Here is an 11,748-nt window from a genome sequence, read left to right as displayed (position 1 = left end):
TTCTACAGAATACACAACTCGGCAGGAACATCCTGGGGTGAAGCAGACAATAGTGGTAACAGAACAAAGAGGTGTGAAACATATGTTGGGGTGTGTGCCTCTATCCATAAAAAGGTAGTTCTCCTCATGGTTGGGGTCTTTCCTCACTCTGACTGTAACTCTGTGTGATGATTGACCTTCTTTTGCAAAGGAATAAAAGATCTTGTCGGCCGGCAAAAGTCTCTACTTCATTCTTCACCAGCAAGGGTGAAAAAAAAACTTCCACAACACGTGGCATTGGTGGATGGAACGAGACATACAGATGTGCTCAATGGGATTTAGGTCGGGAGAACAGACAGGCCAGTCCATAGCATCAATGCCTTCATCATGCAGGAACTGCTGACACATTTCAGCCACATGAGGCCGAGCATTGTCATGCTTCAGAAGGAACCCAGGGCCCACTGCACCAGCATATGGTCTCACAATGGGTCTAAGGATCTCATCTCGGTACCTAATGACAGTCAGGTTGTCTCTGACTAGCATGGAGGGCTGTGTGGCCCTCTGAAGAAATGCCTCCCCACACCATTACTGACCCATCGTCAAACTGCTCATGCTGGAGGATGTTGCAGGCAGCAGAACGTTCTCCACAGTGTCTCCAGACTCTGTCATATCTGTCACATGTGCTCAGTGTGAACCTGCTCTCATCCGTGAAGAGCACAGGGCGGCAGTGGCGAATCTGCCAATCTTGCTGTTCTCTGGCAAATGCCAATCACCCTGCATGCTGTTGGGCTGTAAGCACAAGCCCCACTTGTGGATGTTGGATGTGGGACCTCATACCACCCTCATGGAGTCTGTTTCTGACAGTTTGAGCAGAAATATGCATATTAGTGGCCTGCTGAGGTCATTTTGCAGGGCTCTGGCAGTACTCCTCTTGTTCCTCCTTGTACAAAGGAGGAGGTAGCGGTCCTGCTGCTGTGCTGTTGCCCTCCTACGGCCCCCTCCACGTCTCTTGGTGTCCTCCATGCTCTGGACACTGTGCTGACAGACACAGCAAACCTTCTTGCCACAGCTTGCACTGATGTGCCATCCTGGATGAGCTGCACTACCTGAGCAACTTCTGTGGGTTGTAGATACCGCCTCATCCTACCTCTAGGGATGAGAGAACTGACAAAATGCAAAAGTACCCAAAACATCAGCCAGAAAAGATGAGAAGAGAGAAATGGTCCGTGGTCACCACCTGCAGAACCACTCCTTTATAGGGGTTATCTTGCTAATTACCTCTCATTTCCACCTGTTGTCTTTTCCATTTGCACAACAGCATGTGAAATTGATTCACAATCAGTGTTGCTTCCTAACTGGACAGGTTGATTTCACAGAGGTGTGACTAACTTGGAATTACATTGCATTGTTTAAGTGTTCCCTTTATTTTTTGAGCAGTGTATATAGACAATGATAAGAAAAAGTAGTAATGCACCTACAGACCTGTGTGGTCACCTATTTTTGGGTGTGCCACATATAGAATAGAAAAAACAATTAAAGATATCTCTGCTGTAATTTCAGTTCATAATACAAACAATGATAAGCATGAACAAGATGAAATATTGATAGAGAAGGAAAGTGGGACCTTTGCAGGCTCTCAACAGAAATGGTTAGAGGAGTGTGAAGGCAACAACAGTATCTCTAAGTATATAACCAACCTCTATGATAATCTTTATCACCCTTTTAATTCTCATGATTATTAAATAAATATGCTCATGAAATAAATTCTGAAATAAATAAATGAGAAGATAGAAAGAAATAAATGTAAATAAATATTAATATATAAATAAGTCAATACACTACTCAAATAGATGGAACTAGACAAACACAACCATCTCTTGTCCAGCTTTCCTATCTTGCCTAATTGCCACATATCCATACATAACAAAATCTGGCTTTTATGATTTAATGACTTCTAACGGACAAAATGTTTGTCTTCTTATTTCTGTTGTCTTATAAATGGGGAATATCATTCCCATTATCTAACAAAGTCTTGGCATTCAACAGGATTACATCAGCTAACACATTATGACTGCCAAGAGACTGAAATTGTCTTTCACTTCTTCCCATTTCAAATGCATCATATTTCCTATTAATGTCAACTACTTTAATCTACAAAGGGGTTACATGGCTCCTGTCTAATGGAACATAGTCTATAGTCTATAGTCTATAGTCACGTGTTATGCACCAGTATTTGACTTAAATTCTAAGCAGATTGGTTTGTACACTAAACAAATTGGAATAATGTGACTCATTTCAAACTTCTACCGAAACAAGACTTCACAAATGTAAGCAAACTAACCAATCTACATAAGGAAAAAACTCCTTGCATGGTGTGGATTAAAAAAATGTTTAACATGCCTTATTCTGTTTTATGCTATATGTTTTATGCTATATTATTAATGGTATAATTAATAATGTTATAATCATGTAGAACTAGTTGTTTGTCTCAGTACTGCACACTCTGAGGGAGATAGAGGTATCATGCATAGTAGGAGAAGGACACCATATCTCAAGTCACTCTGACCGACAGGAGAAGACACTGATACACCACCCCTCCCCTCTCGCTTGAGTGTAAAGGTGTTGAGACTAGCAACTGGTGTTATCTTAAAGTATATATAATGATGTACTTCCTTGAGTGCTTTAGATCCCACTTGGCGTTTGGCTGAAGCAGACTTGTGTTCTGAGGTGGGATCTCCAAAGATCTTTGTTTCTAAAATAAATAACTCTGTTTTAAGGCTATTTCAACGACTCTGTTTTAACTCTCTCACATCAACCTACTCGGGGAAGCAAGTGTGCTTCAACAATGGTACTTTCCAAAACTTTATCAACCATGGCAAATGGTAGGCCACAGTATGTGAGCAGTGTATATAGACAATGATAAGACAATGATAACTGTGTGTCTGAGGGGGTGGTCTGCAGCACCCTCTACACTTCGGACTTCACCTACAACACCAGCAGATGTCACCTCCAGAAGTTCTCTGACAACTCAGCCAATGTTGGCTGTGTGTCTGAGGAGAATGAAACGTAGTACAGGTCAGTCTTTGTGTGTCAGCCCTGCGATTGACTGGCGACCAATCCAAGGTGTACCCCGCCTCTTGCCCGTAGTTGACTGGGATAGACTCCAGCTCCCCTGCAACCCTGACAGATAAGCAGTGTAGAAAATGGATGGATGGATGTTGTAACCGTGTGTCTCCCTTCATACCATCCTGTCAGAGTTTGTTAGGAACAATGTAAGACTACCTTTCCAGAACTTTATATGCAGGCATCCGTCAATATACCTACACAATGTTCCTCCCCAATACCTGATCCTACTGCTAACAGGTTGCAATGTTGCAATTCCAAAGTCAGTCACTATGATTTTACACATAAGCTTTGAAGATATAGGTTTTTAATTATATTGTATTCATTCTTATTATTATTTAATATAATGTGTGATGAAAAGAATAACCTTTATTTGTCACATACAAAGTGAAGCATCTTCTCCGCATTCATCTTAACCCTGAGGAGCAGTGGGTAGCCATTGTACAGTGCCCAGTGAATTGGAGCTCTGGGCCTGTGCCTCAGCCATTGGTACCATATTCTACATCAGTTTACTTACAAGTCAAGTACCAATGACCTGTTGACTTATATATTGCCAGGGTGTACCCCTGGATATAATGAAGAAAGCAATGCATATGTTACCATGGTGATCCAACTAGGTTAACAGAAAGCCACCTTTGCTACATTGACAAATGACTTCAGCCTGAACATACCTTGTTAACTCATTAATTTTGCTTCGTGGTAACAGTGTGTACCATCAGTGTGTCAACTTGCTTGAATCATGGTCTTGAGTTTCAGTTCAGTTTCCAATTTCATTTTGTAGTTTTTCTTCTCGTTTCTTGTTTAACTTTTCATTTCCTGACTGTTTTCCCTCCAGTTTTGATTGCTTGCCCCACCCTGATTATTTTTACTTGAGGATAGTCTCCTTCGTCTGTATAAACTGTGCTGTCTTTCTTCTGTGTCCGTTTGTCTGTGGTTGCTGTCTGTTGTTTGCCTGCATTTGTTCCATTTTTAAGGAAGTTAATTGCAGTTCCTTTTTGTCCAGCAGATTTCCCACCTTTTCGATCTGTTCATGAGGAGGACTCTGACTTGACCACAAGGTTAATGACTTCTCTGTGGCAGAACATGAACACGAGGTTATCTCAGTGCTTCCCAGTCGGCATCCAGCTTCCAAGCCACACTCCAGATTTTCAGTTACCAGTCTCAGCCTCAGCCCACACCTAAACAACCTCCGCCTGCTAACCAACAGCCAGCTTCAGTCCCTGTGTTGCCTGCTAGCCTTCTACCAATTGCAGTTCCTGTATTGATAGCCACTGGCCTGCTAGTCTTCTGCTAGACTCCAGGCTGCTTGCCACTTGGCCTGTCAGCACTAGCTCCTGAGTGGCCATCAGCACGCCACCAGCCTTGCCTTGTTTCAACCCGAATCAGCCAGCATTCAAGCATCTGCTGCCCAGTGCCCCAGCTGCCCAACACCACAGAGAGGTTATGGTCTTGGTTCCCAGTCACCAGCCCAAATGTCCTTTGCCCTGTTCTTCAATCTGTGGCCCGAGTGACCCCTTCCGCCACAACCAAAGCTCAGCCAGAACTCCCAGAGACCCTGTTAAATATGTTCACTGACACTCAGCTGGATCTCCAGTCATCTGCCTCCTGCTCTGCACCCCAACAACTCCCAGGTACCCTGAGCTGCAGCAGCCACCTGTGGTCCATAATCTGCAGTGGTTGAGGCTGTGTTGAGGCTGCCCAGTTCCACCCATGTTGCCAGTCTACACAACAGTTGGGGTTCCATTTTTTCTGCCGGTCTCCAGTCTGTTCTCCTGAGGGTGTCTGGCTTTGCCCACAGCCTCCAAAGTGGCTCATTGTTCTACGCCTGGTCTCTGCTCTGCCCCTAACCATCCACCTGAGGTCTTCTGCTCAGCCTCTGCCTTGCCCTTTGGCTGTCCCCTTGAGCTCTCGTTTTCCTGCCTTCAGATGATCCGTATAAGATACAGCTCTTTTTACATCCTTCAACTGCAACAAACATTTAGAAATTCATCAGTAGAAGTTTATGAATGACAAAAGCTACACCGTCTCTTTAAACAAACTGAATTCAACAGACCATGTGTTGAGATTATTTTGTCAAACTTTATTCACAAATTGTGACTGCCAATAATTCAGGAATAGTCATTGAGGTGCTCTTAAGTGAAGAACTTCATTAGATAGATGAGACACAAAGGGCTCAGTAACTGTATTAAACCTTAAACTTCAAACTTATATTAAAATTCATTCAACCATCTCTAACCAACAGTGACAGACATGAGATCAGATGCACTGAAAAAGATGGAGGAAGTGTGGTAGATTTCTTCTCAGGAGTCTTCCTTCTCTTGGTACCTGTAGCATCAAAATCAAGATAATCAGCAGAAGATCCCACAGGTATCACTTGTATTAAGTTCCACAACACGCATTGTGGTCATACTGATTACCTGCAGTGTGTACAGGTGAAGAAGACAGTCTGTCCTTCATCTGCAGATCTCATCTGCCTGGTGTGGTAAACCATTCCCTCTTTATTGCAACGTGAGCAGCGTCTGTCAATCTGGAAGGAGCAGGTAACCTCATTAATCAGTGTGCAATTGTTAGCATCAGACACAGCAGTTAAACCGTAGAGAACCTGTTCTTACCACAGGTCCCATCACTTCAGGGTCCTCATCCTCTAGTGCCAGTGATAACTGCTCCACAGGATTGAAGCTGAATGTAGACTGGATATCCCGGCCTGAGAACCCTAGACAATAAAATATTTGTATGTAAGGAGAAAATCAATGGAAATCTGAAATCTGTGAAATCAGTGTGCATATGGACTGGACATATGATTCACACTGAGGAGAGCGGATTATTTAGTGTAAAAGGGACGCTATTTCTGTAAGGTACTTTGTTGATGAATTTATACAATTTCCATTTTACATTTTAAATGCTTAGAGCACCACAAATTAAATGCAATTCACTTCCAATATATTGGGATGGAAGCAGCAATCACAAAACCTGAACAAATCAAACTAAAACTGTCTGCAGGGTTAGAGACTACTTGAGGAAACTGAGAAAATTGTTGTAATTGTAATTTGTTGAACCAAGCCCCTTAATATCAGCTGCTCTGCTACTATGTTTTAAATGGTAAATGGCATTCACCCATACACACACACACATACTGATGGCAGAGGCTGCTCTCCAACAGAAAGCCATGATCTAAGTGTTCTCACACACCAACGGTGCATTGGGAACAATTTGGGGTTCAGTGTCTTGCTCAAAACACTGTGATATACAGACAGGAGGAGTTGGGGATCAAACCACCAACCTTCTGAGCCACAGCCGCCCCAAAGGTAGTTGAAGGTTGGACAGCAGTTGACAGAAGGTCTCTAAGAGGCAGATCAATAGCGTTTTTTGTGACATTTCACAGTTGAAGAACATGTTCACTTACAGATATATTCAAGTATGCTGTGAAGGTTTATGTGCTATTGTACACCTCTCTGCAAAGTTTACATGATTAGAATGGAATGTATCTATTATCTCTGTGTTCCTCACAGTCACAATCCTGAACTGTGATTGGAAGTTTAAAGACTGTCCAGGATATGACAGAGTTGGTACCTGTTGCAGGGAAGCAGAAGGAGCAGCGGGGGCAGCGCACTGTGCCCTGTATTCCTGGGAGAGGAAGAATGTTCCCACATTCTGGGCAGAAGTTAGGATCACTACCAAAACACGACATCTCCGTCTAAAGAAAAAGAACATCAGTTCCTAACCTTAGCATAATTTCCATATTACTATTATTATTAACAGATTGAAGGAGCAGTTCTTATCTTTTCCCAGCTGAATGATGTTAAAATTCTGTGGTTGGTGAGGTCTGTCATGTTTAATCTCAATTTTTTGCTCTGCAGGCAAGGTGCTAAATCTAACTTTCACTAAAAATAATAATTCAAAATCTCTCGGATAAGTCTTTGCTTTTCCAAGTGAACTGGATTTGAAGTGGACCTAAAAGTCTCCAAACATCACAACAGTTTAAATGTAGAAATAAATAGTTGAATTTTCATATGGGGAAAAATCTTTGTACGTGACAGTGTTGTAGGATCGTTAATACAATTCCATTCCCTTCCAAATATCAATTTAGCATTCATGAAAGTATTCAGTAAGGCATGAATTTTTTGTTGGATTTTGAGATTGAGGAATTGGATGCAGCTATATCAAAAAAGACAGATGGACTTACAACTAATTTCTATAAATTTCTTTGGAAGAAGGTAAGAAATCAGCACAGACTGCAGCGTGCTGTGTGCTCTGCTGAGAAGGTGATTGGCTGCAGCCTTCCATCTCTCCGAGACCTGTACATCTCCAGGACTCTGAGGCGTGCAGGTCGGATCACAGCTGACCCTTCTCACCCTGGACAAAGACTCTTTGAGAAACTCCCTTCAGGCAGGAAGTTATGGTCCAAAACCTCACTCCACAAGAACAGCTTCTTCCCCTCTGCTGTTGGACTACTGAACACCAACTGACTAACATACTGCTCTTAATAATGCTAATGCATAATGCATAATGCTCTAACATGCTGCACTTTAGTTACTTCAGTACAGGCACTGATTTATGCTCATGTCATTATCCACCTGCTGACCATTTGCACTGTTTACCTCACCTACTTGCACTATACTTCCACCCTGTACTACCTCACTTTTGTACTACCTCCTCAACCATTTATTTTGCTTATTTTATTCAGTTTTACCTTATTCTATTTTATTTTATCCTATTCTACTATTATATGTTACTTGTTCTTACGTTCTATGTATGCACCAATCACCAAGACAAATTCCAACTAATGTGAAACCTTTTTACTTACATGGCAATAAAGACGATTCTTATTCTGATCCCTAAATCTGGCAAAGACAAAAGAACTTTAGATAATTTGCGGCCAATTACATTGCTTAATACTGATTATAATCTTTTCTGGTGCCATTGTTGTAAGATTAAAGAATGGCATATCTTCTGTGATTAGTGAGGTTTTTTTTTGAATGGAAGGTCAATTCATAATAATATAAGATTGGTATTAGACTTAAATATCTGATAAAAAAAAATAGACTCATTTTATTTTTTGACTTTTATAAAACATTCAACTCTGTTGAGCTTCACTTTATACTGAAATCATTACAATTTTTTGATTTTGTAGATAAATTTGATAGCGTAATTGGAATGGTATATAAAGAATCAATAGCTCAGTAGCCCTTGGACAAGACACTTGACCAAGATTTGACTTTAAGAGGGTAATATGATAGAGATGCTGTAGCTCATCGGTGCCCTTTATAATGGTTACAGAAATGTTATCTATTTTGGTTTAAAACAGTAATTCTGAAGGAATGTGATGGAAAGACAGATAATAATAAATCAGCTGGCAGATGACAACTATTTTTAAAAAGAACAGATCAGAATCCATTAGCATTACAGACCACCAACTTTTTCACCAAAGTTCTGGTTTACAATTAAACCATAATAAATGTAAAATTTTAACTATCCATGATTACTCTGTGCAATCATTATATAATATTGGATTTAAAAAAGTTAAATGTCTGGCTATTGATATTTCTTAAGATAAAATGTTATCTGACAATAAGAATATTTGGAACAACAGAGAAAAATGTAAATCAATTTTAAACAGGTGATTACAATGGGATGTCACTATTTTTGGAAGAATATTACTATTTAAAATGAACAATTAATCTAGACTTATTTATCCAGTCTTCTCCTTACCTTTAAAGAATTTCCCTTTGGGGATAAAATAAAGGAATTCTGATTCTGATTACCAATATCAGCAAAAATGATCTATTCATAAGGTAAACCTTAATTTCAAATGGAAGAACAAATGTCACAATATAAGATAAAATGAGGTGGCAAGTTTTGTTTTTTGTTCAGAACAAGAATCTAGCTTTTGTCCTTATTAAGTTACTGTTAAAGGGTAAACTCTTTATACATAAATGTAGATACTTTGAAACCAAACCTTGTCTTCATCACTGGAAGAAACACTTTTACATAAGTCACTGGAATATGTTATTTTTATGCTATTATTATTTTACCTCTCGAACTTTGTCTCCTTAATACTTTCCTGTCCATTAGGAAGATTAAACTTATTGTACTTATTTTGATAATGCGTACTAATAAGCGGTACAATTATTGTTCAATAAGTTTCTTTTTTTGGGCGGGGGCTACCTAAAGTTAGAAAGTTAACCTACAGTTAACATGTGTACGTCTGTCGCTATGCACATTTGTAACACAAAATGTAAAATTAAAATATTTTGCACTAAAATGTTGTCAGGATTTGGCCTGAATCGAATAGTAACACCACTAAATATATATTTACATTAATTTTCAGCAGGGAAAAGTAGTTTAGTTGCTATTTAAGGGAGTATGTCGCTTAAACACGTGAGATGGAACAAACAACAAATGGAACAAATCTAAGTTATCCAACATTATCGGATATTCAACTACAGCCAAATCATTGGACATTAGTTTTCCAGAGAAGGTACTTGCCTGTTTCATCTGTGAATGATGTAATACCCCAAAATAATCAGCAAAAGAATTAAACGTAACAGTCCATACGTGTACTTTCAAGTTGGCATCTGCATAGTTACACATGGGTCCTTCGACTACTCATCGTCGCATACCTTCATCTCGAACGGAAGTACGGAAGCAATCCCACTGTACCGAAAGTCGTCTGATTGGTCGGTTAAAGATTTACGACAAGCAACGTCACTTTACGGTAGGCATAGTGGGACTTTCGAATGGGAATTTCTTTGAGGAAAGTTTGATTTGTATGATTGTTTTGTATCGGTATTGTGTGATCTGATTGGTCGGTTAAAGATTTACGACAAGCAACGTCACTTTACGGTAGGCATAGTGGGACTTTCGAATGGGAATTTCTTTGAGGAAAGTTTGATTTGTATAATTGTTTTGTATCGGTATTGTGTGTATTGTGCATTTTTTAATCCCCTGGCACAGTCAGCTTTTGTTTGTACCTTCATTTGTAAATAAAGATTAAAAAATAAGCTTCTGCCAAAGAAACTCTTATATAGGAAGAATTTCCACTCTCTTATACTTCTGGTTGTGTAGGGGGGCGCTCGCGAGTTAGTCAAAATGGAGACTTATGGAGCTGTGGATGCAAAATGTAACTTTTATGGTGTAAAAAAAAAAATTTTCTTCATGTATTGAGTAGGCAGTAGAGACAATAAATATAGTTCCATTAGATTAGATTTCCGTGGCTTTTTGTAATGAAATACCTTTTGTATTATTGTTTAAGTATTTGCAGCGTTATGCGTCAGTTTACGACATTTTGGTTTCAATCTAGCACTAAGTTTGTGTTTTATTTTAACAGCGCTTCTAGCGTCTGCTGTAGTTATCGTTAGGAAAATACTTAAGGACTATAATGCATAAAACGGAAACCGTATTATTGTGATTATTGTTATAATCTTCTTCTTTTAACGTTTAATGGCGGTTGGCAAACAACTTTTAGGTGCATTACCGCCACTCTGTGGGCCGGAGCGTGGAGCAGTATTGACTCAACACAACTACAGAGTCAGCCAAAATAATGTATACACACGAGTGTGTACACCACGGATGTGTGTATACATTATTTTGGCTGACTCTTTACTTTAGATTATCCCGATAATCCCTGTACTCTCAGAGAACCTGAAAATTTCCCTATATCTCACTTCACCTGAATTCCTTTGCAACTAGACTTAAATTTAGAGTCATCCGTTTCCTTCGGAATGCTGTTTTGTTCCATTAGTAGGTCTCGTAATTAAGGTATGTTGATTTTTTTAAAACTCATTTAAAGTCTACAGCATTATCAATACATGCAGCAATGCATTTGTCAAAATTTTGAAATTGAAACTTCAACCGGTGAACTGCCTTAGCAGGCCATTTCAGTTGTTTATTCGTATTGGATGGAGTTATCGTGGGTTTGGTTTTTACAAGTTGATATTACAGTAATAACGCTGACCATTATCCTCACTACTACTCACATAACGCTAAGTTAAGCAATTATCACAAACTTTCCTGAGTCTCTCTGTCAGGTAGTTCGGGGTCAGACATGTCATACATTTAGTCAGCGTGTCCCATTTACAGCAAACTCTAGTTTCTTCTTTACAGTGAAATGAAAACTGATTTTTTAAGCAACATGCCATAGCGATAATATCCATATTAATTCTCTCTGTTTAGGATAAACCAAAAACAATACACATATTACATATTAACTTAATTGTCTCTGTTTTGTATAGAACCACAACAGCAACTGTGTCTTAATGGCTAGCGTTACATTAACCCTTGGCAGCATTGAAAATAATCTAAGAATTTTGGACTATTCCTATACAAGCACAATATTTTAAAATTACTCTGCATAATTCAAATTTGAAAAATCTGTGAACGCCATTAAACAATTTGCATTGGAGATATAGTAAGTCTGTTTGTGACACAACCATTACTAATTTGAAATTTCGGCCATTTACAATGGGCTTTTCACAAAAATATCACTCACTCACTTGCATTTCTTTGACTGTCTAAACAATACTAATAGTTACCCTGCATCTAAGTACCAGGAGATGTAAACTATCCTTATAAAAATAAATAAAAAACGAGTTTGTTAGGATTGTTATCTTGTGTTGTTGTTGCTCTTTGTTTTGCCTCTTCCTGGTT

The 11,748-nt window shown here is 39.3% G+C and overlaps 1 protein-coding gene across 2 annotated transcripts; it reads right to left on the bottom strand.

The window, feature by feature from the left end:
• Nucleotides 1-5,161: 5,161 nt before the first annotated feature.
• polr1h (RNA polymerase I subunit H) lies at nt 5,162-9,741 on the bottom strand. 2 transcript variants are annotated; one of them, XM_046418368.1, is made up of 5 exons: nt 9,589-9,741; nt 6,673-6,796; nt 5,715-5,815; nt 5,520-5,629; nt 5,162-5,427 (listed from the first exon to the last, which is right to left on the bottom strand). In XM_046418368.1, the coding sequence occupies exons 1-5, from the start codon at nt 9,691-9,693 to the stop codon at nt 5,403-5,405; spliced, it is 465 nt and encodes a 154-aa protein (XP_046274324.1). In that variant the 5' UTR covers nt 9,694-9,741; the 3' UTR covers nt 5,162-5,402. The 2 variants fall into 2 exon arrangements, with proteins under 2 accessions (XP_046274324.1, XP_046274325.1); XM_046418369.1 differs by having other exon boundaries at nt 6,673-6,793; nt 9,590-9,735.
• Nucleotides 9,742-11,748: the final 2,007 nt, after the last annotated feature.

This window comes from Scatophagus argus, chromosome 17, assembly GCF_020382885.2.
Source record: "Scatophagus argus isolate fScaArg1 chromosome 17, fScaArg1.pri, whole genome shotgun sequence".
In the NCBI taxonomy this organism is placed as follows: Eukaryota; Metazoa; Chordata; class Actinopteri; family Scatophagidae; genus Scatophagus; species Scatophagus argus.
Note: the sequence above shows the minus strand (reverse complement) of the source record. Positions and strands in the feature narration are given on the sequence as shown.